At 25.8% G+C, this 15,881-nt stretch overlaps 2 protein-coding genes across 3 annotated transcripts; one reads left to right on the forward strand and one right to left on the reverse strand.

The window, feature by feature from the left end:
- Nucleotides 1-1,170: 1,170 nt before the first annotated feature.
- Nucleotides 1,171-3,088, forward strand: LOC135931787 (elongation factor 1-gamma-like). The gene is made up of 11 exons (XM_065469083.1): nt 1,171-1,212; nt 1,262-1,411; nt 1,451-1,514; nt 1,623-1,765; nt 1,805-1,948; nt 1,996-2,125; nt 2,303-2,367; nt 2,408-2,508; nt 2,555-2,724; nt 2,767-2,891; nt 2,936-3,088. The coding sequence occupies exons 1-11, from the start codon at nt 1,198-1,200 to the stop codon at nt 3,086-3,088; spliced, it is 1,260 nt and encodes a 419-aa protein (XP_065325155.1). The 5' UTR covers nt 1,171-1,197.
- Nucleotides 3,089-4,458: 1,370 nt separating this feature from the next.
- Nucleotides 4,459-15,876, reverse strand: LOC135931005 (differentially expressed in FDCP 8 homolog B-like). Of its 2 annotated transcripts, none has more exons than XM_065467849.1 (8): nt 15,656-15,876; nt 15,462-15,611; nt 15,274-15,421; nt 11,342-11,506; nt 10,606-10,928; nt 8,554-8,694; nt 5,437-5,546; nt 4,459-4,840 (listed from the first exon to the last, which is right to left on the reverse strand). In XM_065467849.1, the coding sequence occupies exons 1-8, from the start codon at nt 15,803-15,805 to the stop codon at nt 4,756-4,758; spliced, it is 1,272 nt and encodes a 423-aa protein (XP_065323921.1). In that variant the 5' UTR covers nt 15,806-15,876; the 3' UTR covers nt 4,459-4,755. The 2 variants fall into 2 exon arrangements, with proteins under 2 accessions (XP_065323921.1, XP_065323922.1); XM_065467850.1 differs by having other exon boundaries at nt 15,462-15,615; nt 15,656-15,768.
- Between the last annotated feature and the right edge of the window lie 5 nt (nt 15,877-15,881).

Consider the following 15,881-nt stretch of genomic DNA (forward strand, 5'->3'; position numbering starts at 1 on the left):
GATAGAGTTCTCTGATTCACGTTCCAAGTTCTGAAGGAATTCGAGGCTAAATTCGATGTGTCTGGGATTGAGAGTTGCTTCTTGTGACCTACCTTGATAGAATTTTTATCGAAATAAGAATATATTACCATTGCTAGGAGTAACCGATCTAAGGATTCTCATTGCATTGCTCATATCACATAAAAGAACAAATACTAAGACGTCAATCATGCCACAAAAGAAGCATAGAATTTTATCGGTCCTGTATTGGCTTTCCAGACCTATCTGAATTTTTCTATGGATACTATGACACAAATGGGAAAAATCATCCTCTGATTACGATTTGATCAACTAATTGTATAAATAAATATAAATAAGATAGTTTTAAGCACACTCATAGCAGACTTTTTGTAATCTATGTATATATAAAATGGATCAGTAAATAAATCTCTTTCCTGAGATTTATATATTATTATTTTGAATTTTTCATAAGTATTTTACGTTTTTTTTGGAGTACACAACAAACAGCGGTAGTGTTGTTAAACGGCTCGTTTTGAGCCGATTTTTAAAAACGGCTAATTCAATATTATATCCAGAAAAATATTACGGAGGCCTGAAGATTTTGCTCACAGAAGGAACAAAGGTTTAGACATATATTATCGAAATCTCGAGGCTTAGGCAATATTTTTCTGCCTAAAATATGCCGTTTTAAAAAATCAGCTCAGAGCCATTTGACAACACTAAACAGCGGTAATAAAAATAATGTTTATTGATACTCTAATGACATATAATTTTAGAAAATATTTTGAGACATAACAAAATTTCCATCCATATACAATGATGTCGTATTTGCTATTAAATTTAAGAATGCATCTGTTGAAAACATTATTATACGTTTTAGAGCAGGTGGGCCATTAAAAAAAACTTTTCGAGTTCTGGGAAGCACAATTAGCCTAATCACATATAATATATACATTTTTATGAAAATACAATTATATTTATTTGCAAAATGTTGACTGAGAGGTAAAAAATTTTTTATTAGCTTAATGAAAGCAGTCAAATTTGCGATGAGGGGGGGGTCAAATTTTTCCATTAGTAACCATCCTGATTTGTTATTCATTTAATAAATATTATGTATTTTATTTTGAACTCTATTTTTAGTTTCTATTTCCTTGTGGATAATTTAAAAGTTTTTATTACGAATTATTTCCGGATAGCATGGATAAATCAGGAGTATGATTATGATCATTACATGCTTTAATATTTTTTTTATCAATTTTAGATATTATATACATATGAAGATAATTTTCGGGCCTATAAAATATTTATAGCTGCCAATTATTCTGGTGCCGTAGTTAAACAATGTTCTGATTTCGTTTTTGGGGAAACTAATAAACAGCCAGAGTTTTTAAAAAGATTTCCTCTTGGAAAGGTTTTATTAAATAATTAAACCAAATAATTCCTTATTAAGGTACCTGCCTTTTTAACTACTTCAGGGTTACCTATATTTGAAAGCAATGCTATTGCTCATTATGGTAATTTTAAAATATAATATGATGATACCATAATTATTGATTTAAATGATGCTTGATTAGTCTTGCTGAGAATTTATAAAATTATATTTAATTTATATAATAATTTAGTGGCAGATGAAAAACTCACTCCAAAATTACATTACCAGCATTCTTTGATGATTCAATGGATACAATTTGCAGAGAATGAATTTTTGCCCCATATTTCATCTTGGCTATTTCCATATCTCGGAATTACATTATATAATAAACAAGTATTAAATTTTTATTTATAATTTTAAATTCTAAAAAAGGCAGAAGACTTGGCTATTAAAGAAACCTTAAAATGCCTTGAGGTGATTGAAAATCATCTCTTATATAATACTTATTTAGTTGGAGAACGTATTACCCTAGCTGACATTGTTTTGTCATCATATCTTGTTAAGCCCTTTAAAATGGTAATTTTTATTTAATGTAATAGTTTTATATTCTTATTTTATTATAGATATTGACTCCTAATTATAGAAATCAATTTAAGAATACACTAAGGTGGTTTAATACTTTAATGCAACAAACTGAATTTAAAAAAGCTATTGAACCTATGGTGTTATGTGAAAAAGCCCCAGTAATTCCAGGTATACTTAAAATTAGAATTTTACTTCCCATTAAAAAGCATTCAATATATGTTTTCATATATTGAATTGTCAACTAATGGAATAATAAAAAATTAATGGGTGGGAAGGCTTATTTTTAAACTTTCTCATTATTAAATTTAACAAAATATACAATTATAGGTATTTTTATATATTTAGCTATTAAAAATCAGCAAAAAATAGATATTCCTAAACAAAACATTTCCAAAGAAAAGCCACAGAAAGTATTATATCTATTATATTCTTATTAAGTTTTAATATAAGAAACAAACTAAGCCCAAGGATGAGGATGAAGAAGATGATGACAATATTGGTTTACTTGAAGAAAAAAGTGCAAAGGATCCATTTCTCGATCTTCCTAAAGGGTTTGTTCTATGCTTCTTTAACCCATATTGCAAATATTTTATATAGAACATTTAATCTTGAAGAATTTAAACGTGTCTACTCCAATAATGAAACATCAGTCTCAATACCCTATTTTTGGGAAAATTTTGATGTTGAAAATTATTCTATTTGGTATTGTGAATATATATATGATGAAGAATTAAAAAAGGATTATATGAGTTGTAATCTTATTACAGGTTAAAATTAATAATATATATTTATCATTATATTATCAATAGGAATGTACCAGAGACTTGATAAAATGAGGAAAAATGCATTTGCTAGTGTTGTATTATCAGGCCAGGAAAACAATTTTGTAATATCTGGAATTTGGGTATGGAAAGGACAAGATTTAGCTTTCAAAGTATTATTTACTTATTGTAATAGATCTAATTGATTGCTTTTTAGTTAAGCCCTGACTGGCAAATTGATTACGAGTCTTATAAATGGAAAAAATTGGATGCTAGAGATGAATCTACAAAAAAACTTGTTAATAGTTATTTTTCATGGGAAGGTGATTTCCTTGGGAAAAAATTTAGTCAAGGAAAAATATTTAAATAATTTATATTTTTAAATGAATATTTATAGTTATTTATCTTCATTTCAATAAAGAATTTTATGTACTTCATAATAAATATTTTAAGAATGCATCTATCCTTGCCAAAAAGCTCTAAAAATCTAATCCATATTATAATCACCAAAATTTTAACCTGCCTAAAGGTTAATTTCTATAAATGAACATTTTTTACAAAGGAATTTTATTAAAATTTATTTTGTGTAATTTAATAATTATATTAGTTTAATACATCTTAGATATATAATAAATGATCTCAAATTTTTTAAATAAGATTCTTATTTGTGATGACTTCATTTAGGATTTTAGCTTAAATTTCTAATCAACATCTACATTAATTTTCGAAATATTTTAGATATTCCAAGAATTTTTTAGCCAGATATATATTATTTAAATAAACTGGTGGGTAATTTCAGACTCTTACATTTCTTTATCACATACTTGTGATACTGAGTAGGCTTTGTCTAGTAAACCTTTAAATATTCTCACAGAACATTTTTTTCATTGTTTTATAAAAATCTTTTACACCAAAAGTAATTTTTTTACAAAATTTGACATTGTGAAAAATATTTAAATATAAATCATTTATCAAATTAAAGCATTGGTAAATAGAAGTTGAAAAATTTATTAAATTTTTGGTAGTCAAAATTTTGTAGATTTAGATATTTGAAAAATAAGTAAAAAATTTGAAATATATTAACTAAAAACAAAATAAGATGGAAAACTTGTCAAATGATGTTCTTATTGATTTGAATGTTATATTGGCAGATATAGATAGAACAGATTTATTTCCTTTTCCAAATATTTATGTTTTGAGTCAAAAATATTTAACCACAAATTATGAAACTTATATCGAGCAATGATTCTCTATATTATAATTTATATTATTTTAGCCTAGTTTTAAAATTTTGCAATACCCCTGAAGTAACCACAATAATATGTTAAATTAATATTTTAAGGAATAATTAATTAATTTATATGTAATACCATTTTATTAAAGTGATTATGCCCATATATGGGATCAAAGTTGTTAATCCTTTATTGCACTGTGGGACTATGAACACCCCAGTCATTAAATATGTTATTACTTATAATTCTTTTGGCATTTTTGCCGAAATCTTTTGGTAGCTTAACATTTAAAAAATAATTTTGATTTTTTTAATAAGTTCAAAAGATATAAATAAACATTTCTACATCATAAATTATTTTAATATCACATGACATTTTAAAATAATTTGTCGCTTTTTTACCTGTGCAATGAAGGGCTCATTTGGTCAGTAATTCTACAGACCACTTAAATATATTTGGTAATTTTTTATTTTCATAATTCAAAATTAAATTACAGAAATACCTCAAAACTAGTTTTTATTATTAAAGAGTCTTGTTATTCCATATTTATATATAGGACAATATAGTGTGAATCCAATAAAATAATATTGAATGAATGATTGTAAAATTTAAATGTATTATATTCATAATTTATAATAAGGAAACTTTAAATTTATATCAAATACAATTAAATTGCACTATAAATTTTCATGAAACCCTACCATAATGATCTAAGGGGTGTCATAATCTCCAGTTATTTGTTGGTGTAGAAAAAATTGATTGCAATATAGGTCTAGATATATAAGAATTTTAAAATTAATATACGTTATAAATTAAAATCTTTAAGGAGTTGTTTCTTCGAATTTCTTCTTATGCATCTTGAGCATGTGTGATTTGCCTCGTAACAATTCCTTATTGTATAAATCAAAATTAACAACATAATATTAGTGGAAATTCATTAATGATCAAATTCAATAAGAACACCATACCTTATTTCAAATATAATTACTATCAGATACCTGTAATGAAGTTTGAATGTGACGAGACAGAACAATCCCCAAAAAATAAATAAAAAAATTGTATTTTATTACGCAATTATAAATAAAAAATATAATTTAGAGTAATTTTGTAGGTTTTATAAAATGAATATTATGAAATAAAAGCTAAACTAATCAAATGATGTTAATTAGCTGAAGGTTATATTTCAAGGGTCAAATATTTTAAAATAATATTTTTGTGATAAAATCATATAATTATTGTACATTTTGGTAGAATGCCTTAGTAAAATAGAATCAAACAAAATGTAACAAAACAGAATGGTTTCTATTATATATTTAACAATCATATTTGCAAATTTTCAATGGACATTACCAAGCTAGTATCGAAATGTGTTTTTTAAAATATCCCAAGAAGTAAAAACATTTTTAACTGAAACGGGAACTGAATAGCATTGAAAAAAAGTTCCTTTGTTCTGGGTTACTGATTATTTTATAAAATAATATTATACTCATGATAAACGGCTAAGCATGTCGAACATAATGATACACCCTGATCAAAAGGGTAGAGCATGGGTTCCACTTTGCAATATTCGCATATAAACCCTTTTCCTGAGCATATCTAAAAATTATTTTAAAGTCTATAGGTTTTTTTAATGTAAAACAATTTCAATATAAATATTAAAACTATCGCCGATTAGTATTTTTCAGATAGGGATATGGACGGAACTTTGGGGAAATTAAGACGCTAAAGAAATGGGAACATTCCCCTGTTCCAAAAAAGATTCTAAAAATTTTAAATATATAAAATGGCTCTTTCATAAATATTCGTTTTCCTTTCTTTAATTCCAGTTCAGTTCACATAAATATTAATTAAATTACTCATTATTTGTTCTTAGTATTATGAGATTTTAAGATTATAAAAGCATTTTTGTTTAAAATCAAATTTAAAATAACTAACTGTAACTGTTTTATAAAATAGTTTAAAATAACTACTGTTTTATAAAATGAATGTTAAATAATTAAAAGTTTAAAATTCCAAAAGTTAATTTTGTTACACATATTTATATTTGTTGCGTTATTCTAATTTCTTAATCTTATTATATATTTTTATATTCTAATTTTTTGTTATTTGTTATAATCTAATTTTATTTTATAAACGGCGTAACCTTACTTTTTTATATATTATTTTACTTTTTTGTATTTCGTTTTATATTCTAATTTATATTTTAGAAAATGTATAAATACCTTAAGAAAAGAAAAAGAAAGAAGTTAATAAAATATATTTTTACTGACTCGAACCTCGCGCTATATCGTCACCACCTTTATTCTTTGCATGGTGCCCTTTGGGTGGTGGACTAGAAAAAGATGACTACCTAATCTGCTGAGATGACCATCTAATCTATGACGATTGCTTAATCCATTGAGATGACTCTATTTATATGACTACCTATTGTGATGATTGCTTAATCCATTGAGATGACTCTATTTAGACTACCTATTGTGACGATTGTTTAATCCATTGAGATGACTCTATTTATATGACTACCTATTGTGATGATTGCTTAATCCATTGAGATGACTCTATTTAGACTACCTATTGTGACGATTGTTTAATCCATTGAGATGACTCTATTTATATGACTACCTATTGTGTTGATTGCTTAACCTATGGAGATGACTACCTATTATGACTCTACCTTGTGCTTAACCTATGGAGATGACTACCTATTATGACTACCTTATCTATTGTGATGTTATGACTACCTTATCTATTGTGACTACCTAAACTACTGAGATGACCAAGAATCAAACCTTAGTACGTTCTTTCATGCAAAAAGCTTCTTTCTTTATGGTGTCCCGGCTCTGGATGTTGGACTGGAATATAATAGCCAGCACCTAACCCAATGTGACAACCTAGGAAGAACTGATATGGAAGTTGAACGATAGGTTATGAATTCTATTTGGTGAGACCAATGATGGTTACTTATTATTCTAATCCACGTAAGAAGTATTATAAATTAAAATTTTATGCCAGGATAAAGGCATGTTATAAATTTTTAAAATTACTAAAATGTAAAATCATAATGGATAATATTGATATTTTTTGATTTCTTGAATGATGACCAATTGTTGTAAATTAACATAAACCTAAAGATGAATTCTTAAATATAATTAAAAATATTAAAAATCCTAAAACTTAATTTTAAATATGTTAAAATGTAATTTTTAAATCACATGATTGATTCAAATAACCTTCATAAGTAATACTTAATATGATAAAAGTTTTTGAAATTAAAAGCTTTGAAGACAAAAAGTTATGTAAAAAAACATTCATTTTAGAAAAATATATTTAAATATATGTGGTGAATTTTCAAAACTATCTTATGAAGAATTTTTTTTTTTGAATTAAAATTAGGGTGTGAAATTTAAAATTTTATTTAAAGAGAGGGAAATGTGAATAATATTTTATTTGCATATTTTAACCTGGGAGATAGAAAATAAACAAAAATTAATTAAACACTAAAACACGAAAAATTAAACGCTTATAAAATATAAAACGCTAAAAATATAAAACGCATAAAACGCTAAAAGTATAAAACGCTATGATTAACTTAAAAATAATATAATAATTATTATGATTTATCATTCCTTATTCTGGATTTTATTCCTTATTCCATAAATTATCATTCCTTATTACATATTTTATCATTCCTTATTACATATTTTATTGTTCCAAAATTCAAAATTTTATTCGTGCATATTCATATATTTGATTTGATCAACTATGCCAAATTATATATTCCGATTTATTCCAAATTCCAATATTCGACTGGATTAATTATGAAACATGATAATAACAATTTTGAGGTGAACAACGTACGATAAGGATATCAAGCCAACGATAACGTTCAACGATTTTATCAAACGTACGCGATTGATTCAAGCCTACAAAAAACGTACAAACTCACGCAACTCTAATAAACGATTTCATCAAACCTACGTGATAGAATCAAGCCTACGAGAACATTTGAGACTTATGCGCTAACCAAGAAGAAACCGAATACAATCGAAACGGGAAAAACTTCTAGAACAACAAACTCTATATTTCTCCGATGCGTTATTCTAATTTCTTAATCTTATTATATATTTTTATAATCTAATTTTTTGTTATTTGTTATAATCTAATTTTATTTTATAAACGGCGTAACCTTACTTTTTTATATATTATTTTACTTTTTTGTATTTCGTTTTATATTCTAATTTATATTTTAGAAAATGTATAAATACCTTAAGAAAAGAAAAAGAAAGAAGTTAATAAAATATATTTTTACTGACTCGAACCTCGCGCTATATTGTTAAGAGCCATATTCTTTGCAATATTTAACACCAATGTGAAAATAAAAATGATAATATTTTTGAGAATATCTTAATTAATCCTAAGATGTAATAAATAGTAAATATGATATGAATATTCCGAAAAATGGAATGTAGCATAATTATTTGCCAGGTCGGGAATGCAAAAATGCCTTTGTTCCATATCTCTAATTTTAAATCCCTAAACAGCTTAGCATTGAATCTTAGTCTAATATATAATAATTATCTTAATCTTAGAAAAATCATTTAACTTCACAATTTTGTTTTATGTGTATGATGTATGAATTGTAGATGAGTGATAATTCTGGTAAAAGGACATCATTGTTTAGGTCTATCAAATCTTGAATGGAATACATGTCTGAATTTTCAACAAAATGTTGCCGATTGGATATCTATTTTTAGAATTAAAAAATATATATTAAACCGGATATATAAAATTTTAAGAAGGTTTATGGCAGTTATAATAAAAATTAATTTGATTTAAATCGTGATTTTAAAAAAAATTATAATCAATTTTTAAACAATTATATCAAATAAAGAAATACATTAAAAATATTTTTAGAGCTTACTCCAACATTTTTTAAAATGATAAACATTGAAATAAGAGAAGGTTGTTTATTATAAATTTGAATATGATCTTGGTTTTAGGTCTTATGCTTTTAAAACTTCAACAATGATGTTGCTATGTAACTATATAATTTTATGAACCATCAAACGTAAACAGTTGGTATATCATCCGCTTTCTTATTTTTTTGCATATAAACGCATATTTACTCGGGTCGTCCTTGTAATTAAGTCAACATTTTTGCATACTGCGCGAATCTTCTTTCCTTTAATCGCATTAAAAGAATTCCAATCTTATTTAGACCCGCAGTCATAAGGAAATAATAAATATTTTACACCCAAAATTTAGTAATGTAACTATTTCTTTTTTTTTCTTACATAATTTTTTACTATAAATAAAAATGATAAATTAATCAAAAATTTATTTTGCTGGTATTTCCTACTAGAGGTTAAATGGCAAAATTCTCAGGCTTGGTCCAGTGGGAATTTATTTTTTGCCTGGCATGACCCGGAAATTTTTTTGCCTAAACAAGCTTGGTTTCAATTTTTTACTAAGGTTGCCAGGCCTGCCCCGGTTTTTAAATTTTAAAACAATTATTTATTATCTTGGGGAGTGGTTAAATTATAAATACTAAATTTTATGAATAATTACTTCTTATGAAATATCATAATTTACCAAATATTATTCAAAAAATTTTTTTTCCTAAATTTTGCCCAGCCATGAAATTTTTTGCCTGGTCCCGAGTTAATAAAAATAATAATTTTGACCCAGGTTGATAAAAAAATTTATTTATTTTAGGCTCGGCCAGGGTTTATTAAAAAAAATAAATACAGCATAATATCCGGGCCGGGCTTTGATCTAGACCTACAGGTCTTTAGTAATCGTTAAAGGACCGTAAATATATATACACATAAAGTATTAATAAATTATCTATCACAAGAAAAACAACTACAAAAAGGTCATTAAATATATATTAATAAATGTTTATTAATAACTACCCACAAACCTGATTAATATAAATTGATAATTTTTGTAAAACATATTAATTATATGTTCTTATCAGATTTTAACCAACAAATCTTAAATTTATCATAGCTTGTTATATCATATTAAAACAACTTTTTCAACCAGTGTAACCATAAGAAAATCCAATAAAATCATTTTAACCCGTTTTGTATGTCTTTCAAAACTATTATAACGTTTTTTTTTAAATTAACAAAAAAAATCAAAACTCAATAAAAAACTTTTACCCAAAACCATGACTGAACCTTTATAAAACTTTGGCGTGTGAACTGACCTTTAATAATAACGGTTCAATTTCCTGATATATAAAAATTTGAATATTTTATTATTGTAAATAAAATATTAAAGTTGACGTTTATATTGTCCCAATTTTATTTACCCACTAGTGTAGTAAAAAAGCGCTCCATTTGTGTCGATTTTTAAAACGGTTAAATCAGTATTTTGACCTAAAAAAATATCAGGCAAGCCTGAAGATTTTGCTAATAGATGTCACAAAAAATTTGGAAATCAAATTAGCGAAATTTCGAAACTTAGGCATTTCTGGCTAAAATATTGAGTTAGCCTCTTTAAAATCGGGTCAAATGAAGCCAATTTGCCCTACTAAGCATAAACTTTCGAAATCACTCAATCACCGCAAATAAGTGTGGGAGTCATAATGTTACATACATAAATTTTTCATGTTCAAAAAAAATTAAAAATATGAAAGTAAATTTACTTTAAGCAGCAACTTTTCTTTGATGGCGCGCTTGCAGGTTGTCAGGTAAATTTTGATGTACAAGAGATTTTTCCTCAGGACAGACAATCTTTGCAAGGTACTCACCTTGGTGAACAAGGAAGAATTTAAGTCTATCAGACTAACCACGGGCTTGAAGCGCATGAGTTCTAAAAAATGTTTCGATTTTTTTGAAACACCCCTCGGTTTAAAATCCCAATTATGCAAAATCCGAGCTGGTATGGGCATGGTATCATTCCTAAAACAGCTATCACAGAAAACGGCGCCGGAATAATCACATATGTTTAGATTCAAGGTAGGCTTATCTATTAGTAAAATTTCAAAAATCGTATTTTACGATATCAGATAGAGTTGCCCATTATAAGAACAAACTAGTGTTGTTAAATGGCTCGTTTTGAGCCGATTTTTAAAAACGGCTAACTCAGTATTGCATCCAGGATAGTATTACTCAAGCCTGAAGATTTTGTTTGTAGAAGGAACAAAGGTTTGGACATCTCTTAGCGAAATCTCGAGTCTTAAATAATTTTTTTCTGGCTAAAATATTGAGTTAGCCGTTTTTAAAAATCGGCTCAAAACGAGCCGTTTAACAACACTAGAACAAACCCCACCCTTTACATTCCCCTGCCCCAAATAGGCCCCGGGTGAGAGTTGTTAAAACTGTACTCTCGGATGTAGCTTTGGTAGGGGCATGAAAGTCACTGATTATAAAATAAATTACCTAAATCAAAAATGGTTTTACAATCAGCACACTTAAAATATTGGCTATATAATCCGGTTTCTGGTCTTATCGTTATCGTGTAGGAGGGGCGAGTTTTGACTATATTTTTAACGCAATTGGTTTGGAGCAGGGAGGTACATTTTAGGTGGCATATATAATTGCAATCTTTTTTTAAATATATGTTTCAAAATAAATAAAATATAAGCATAGAATTTAATTTTTTTTAACTAGTATTATATATAACAAGTTGGGAAAATTCTCAAAAAAATGTATTCGAATATATGTTAGTATCAATGCGTTTTATCCGGCAATGTGTTATTTTTATAACTTTAGATCGTTTTTTGGTGTTATTTTGAATTTAAAAATCGTAGACAATTTTGCAGTTAACTTTTGAGTCATTATATGAAAAATTGAATATAAATTATATTAAGTTTAAAAGTTCACGGAAAAATTGTCTGAAATTCATAGGGTAGGTGCTCCAAACATGACAGTATATATTTCCGGTAAAATCAGATACTTAAATTTTTAAAAAACGTGTACAATAAATGATTTAAATTTGAAATAATAACACATTGCCGGAAAAAACACATTGACGCTAACATAAATAAATACCAATACATTTTCGAAAAAAATAAATTAAAAAAATATAAATAAAAGTACTGAGATATGGCAACTTTTACAATTTTTTTGAATAATATAATTTAGTAAATATAAGAACGTAAGATATACATCTCTCTTATCTAAAAAGATTCTTATTTGATTTTTTAACGTTTTTTTTTAAAATTAGATCTCATTAATTTATAAAATTAGAACGAAGGAACATGGAATTGCCTTGCATTCGACAAAAAAGAACCTTTAGGTATAATAATATGTTAAATATTGGTGAAAAAAGAATAACCTATACTATTTTATAATATGATTTTCTATAACTTGTAAATCCGAAAGAGATGGGCATGTTGTTTTAAATTACTGATATGCCTGAAGGCGAATGAATACATAATATAAACCTTGAATCGGAGGTAGAATTATTTATTAATTTATTATGCATTTTAAAAATGAGTGCAGGCGGACCCTGCATATAACCAAGATTATGGATGTTTACCGATCATATGCGACAACAGATATAATAAATTTATAAAATCTTTAACATCATGTATATATTTTTAGTTTATTTATTTGAGGTTGGGAAAATAAACTGATATAACAAAAAATTTAGTTGGTATTCGGAGATTATTGCCAACAGGGAAACGAACATCTTGAATAAACTAATTTTTAGAAAACTATGGATAGTATGGAGTAAGGCATATCGGTATCGGCACCGATATTGGACTTTTTAAAGGTATCGGATTGGCCAATATTTTTTTTAAATTGATCCGATCCCGAATGCATATATTTAAAAAAAAAATTTTGACTATTTTCTCTAGTAATACAGAACTCCTATAAAAAGTATCTTATAAAATAAAAATATTCAATGCTTTTCACATTTTTTAATGATAGAAGTAAAGTATATTAATAAACCAATATAAAAGAAATTTACCCAAAATTTTTATGTATTTTGTCTAGTTTATTCCATTACTTTTTTAAGAAATAACTTATAGTAAATAAAAATCATGCAAATTTAAAAATAATTAATTAACAGATGCCAATATTTTATCTCCAATCGATCCTCATGATTATAGGAGGGAAAATTTCTAAAAGTTTCTAACTTTGGCAAACATTACAACTAAAATTTGGCATCTCTTGCAAAAAGTGTTCAATCAGTCTACAGCACATCTGAGTATATAGATAATGTTGTTAAACAACTCAATTTTAGCTGATTTTAGGCTAACTCAATATTTTAGATTTGCCTAAGCCTCAAGATTTTGGTAAGAGATGTCCAAATCTTTGCACCATCTATGACCAAAATATTCAGGTTTGTGTAATATATTTCTTAAAATATAGTCAGCCATTTTTAAGTACACTAAAATGAGCTGCTTAACGAGGCTATTGTTACTTGCAACTATTGTTGCATTTAAAAAATTATAAAAAAAGTAAAATTTTCATTTTTTAAAGAACGCATGTTGTTTTTTTTTACCATTAACAATATTTATTTATTTCAAAATAATTTTTTTTTTATTTATAAATAAATATATTTTTTTTCATAAATAAAAATTATTTTATTAATGGTATTAGTCCCTCCTATGATCGAATCAAGCCCTACTGGAAATTATGAGATAGATACAACTCTTGCAGGTAAAAAATATTATTTATTATTATTACATACCTTTTGTAGTAAATGTTAGATATTCGTCATTCTTCATTTTAAAAGAATGGCTAAATAAATACGAAATTTCTAATGCGACAAATTATTCAATACACCATTCTAACAATATCTCCCTCTATGATGATTCCTTATGTGCTTTAAGGTGGTGGAAGGAATACAATTTATACCCATATTTAAGTGAAAATAGTATAAATTATGAAGAGGAAAGGGATGATAATATTGATATAGAAATTATTTCAAAAAATACTAAAAACAAATGTGAATTAACAGATATAGAAATATATAAAATGACACAAGAATATTTTCAAAATAATATTGGCAACTTTATTAAGGAGCTACCAAATGACCTGATGATTATATGCTTAAGAAACATGTGAAAAGGTATGTCCTAGAATATCTTAAAAGCAAAAAAAGAATAAATACATTGGAAAACAAAGAGAATATTAATAGTTTACCATCATCTTCTAATTCCTTAGAATTAGTTAAAAATTTAAAAATGCCTGAAAAAATAAATAGAAAAAAATGCACTACACTATTTTTAACAAAAAAAAGCTTTAAATAAAGAAATATAAAAAAAACATGCGTTCACTTTTTTATAATTTTTTAAATGCAACAATAGTTGCAAGTAACAATACCCGCTTAAGGACACTAGATAGATAATAGATAGCTTCTATAGGAGGAATTTATTATCATATAAACTTAATATCTTTATAAAGAAAAATATCAAATATTATAATTTTATATTTCATTATATATTATTTAATAAATAGATTATTTAATTTGTTTTTTGCTACACATAAAATTTAATATGAATATATATATAGTGTGCTGTATATAAATTTATACTTATTTTAAATAAAAATTCTGATCATCATTAAAAAAAATGATATGGAACTGTATGTATAATTATTCTCTAAGGGATATAACACATTACTTACTATATATTTTATAAGTAAAAACTTTTCTACAAATTTAACGACATAATTTTAAATCGTTGAAACTTTATTTGATTTTTAAGAGCTGGGATATGTGGTGTTAAGTATACAAGATAGCCTATTTTGTATGTTGCCATGATCTCATGCTAATGGTGAATGAAGGGTTACCCTGTATTCATAGTAGTAATCTGTATCTGGTCCAATTTTCCAAGCCTGGTCCAATATTCTTTTTAAAAAATTTTGTTTGAGATTGAGCTGGGAAATTTTTTTTATTTGCCCACCCAGCCCGAATTTATTTAAATATAGAAAAATTTAATTTTTTTATTTGGAAAAAATATATTCTACAAATAAAATATATTAGCCTTGTTTCTTGCAAGAATTTAAAATATATCAATTTATTTGACAAAATGTAATGATTTCCTATTTAAAAATTTACGCAAAATTTAAAAAAAATATTATATATGTCTAACCCAGTCTTAAAAATAGACATAGGCCAGGCTGGGTCGTAATTTGATCTTTAATTCATAGCAAAAATTCATGACAGAGAATACAAAAAATAGCTTATTTTAACCAAAGTTACGAGGATATACAAGATGGTGTTGTATGTTTAAAATGTGTTCTAAAATTTAATATTATTATATATCAAGTAATAATCAGGAAAATTTTTATATGTTTTTTTATATTATAATAAATCTTACCAATTAAATTAAAAATGGCTTACAATTAATGTTTACTTTTGCATTGAAGATAATGATGAAAAAATGGAATAATCACATTATTGCATTGTTCACAAATTCTTTCTTTAGTATATTTTTGTTGTAATACAAAATTATGTCCATTGATATGATAATTATCTTTGTGAATTGCTTGAGTTTCATTTTCCTGTTATAATTTTATTTAAAATTTGAATTTTAATGTTAACTGAAATTTGTAGAAGTTTCATTTTCATTTGAATAATTTTAAAAACTAAGTCATTGTACTCTTTTGTTCCTTTAACAGTAGATTTCAACAGCTTTTTACAATTTTCTATTAGTATTTCAATTTTTTCTTTATGTGTAAAACCAAAGCATATCTTACTTTTTAACGATTACTTTAAAATAAATATATTTTTGATACTTTTAGTGGGTCACTAATTTCATCATCAATATTCATGTCTAAATAGCTTAAAAAATTGGCTTCTAAATTTGGAGAGGATTTCAACCATACATCATGAGATGATTGTTCGTCTGTATAGAAATTACTCTTATTTTTAGACAAATCTTCCATTCTAGATAAATATTTTACCAATCAATTTGACTATCTCTCATATGTCAAATTTAGTTAATATATTTAAGACATCATT

This window comes from Gordionus sp. m RMFG-2023, chromosome 1, assembly GCF_954871325.1.
Source record: "Gordionus sp. m RMFG-2023 chromosome 1, tfGorSpeb1-WG-v2, whole genome shotgun sequence".
Classification (NCBI taxonomy): Eukaryota; Metazoa; Nematomorpha; class Gordioida; order Chordodea; family Parachordodidae; genus Gordionus; species Gordionus sp. m RMFG-2023.

Bases quoted from the DNA above. Each gene is read 5' to 3' on its own strand.
- LOC135931787 (XM_065469083.1), top strand. The intron at 2,368-2,407 runs GTATTATATCTA...TTTTAATATAAG, and splicing joins CCAAAGAAAAGCCACAGAAA to AAACAAACTAAGCCCAAGGA. The intron at 2,725-2,766 runs GTTAAAATTAAT...TATTATCAATAG, and splicing joins GAGTTGTAATCTTATTACAG to GAATGTACCAGAGACTTGAT.
- LOC135931005 (XM_065467849.1), bottom strand. From the start codon at position 15,805: ATGGAAGATTTGTCTAAAAATAAGAGTAATTTCTATACAGACGAACAA. The intron at 11,507-15,273 runs GTAAACATTAAT...ATTTAAAAAAAG, and splicing joins TCATTATCTTCAATGCAAAA to ATTGCAATTATATATGCCAC. The intron at 5,547-8,553 runs GTTAAATGATTT...AATAATTTTTAG, and splicing joins ACATAAAACAAAATTGTGAA to ATATGCTCAGGAAAAGGGTT.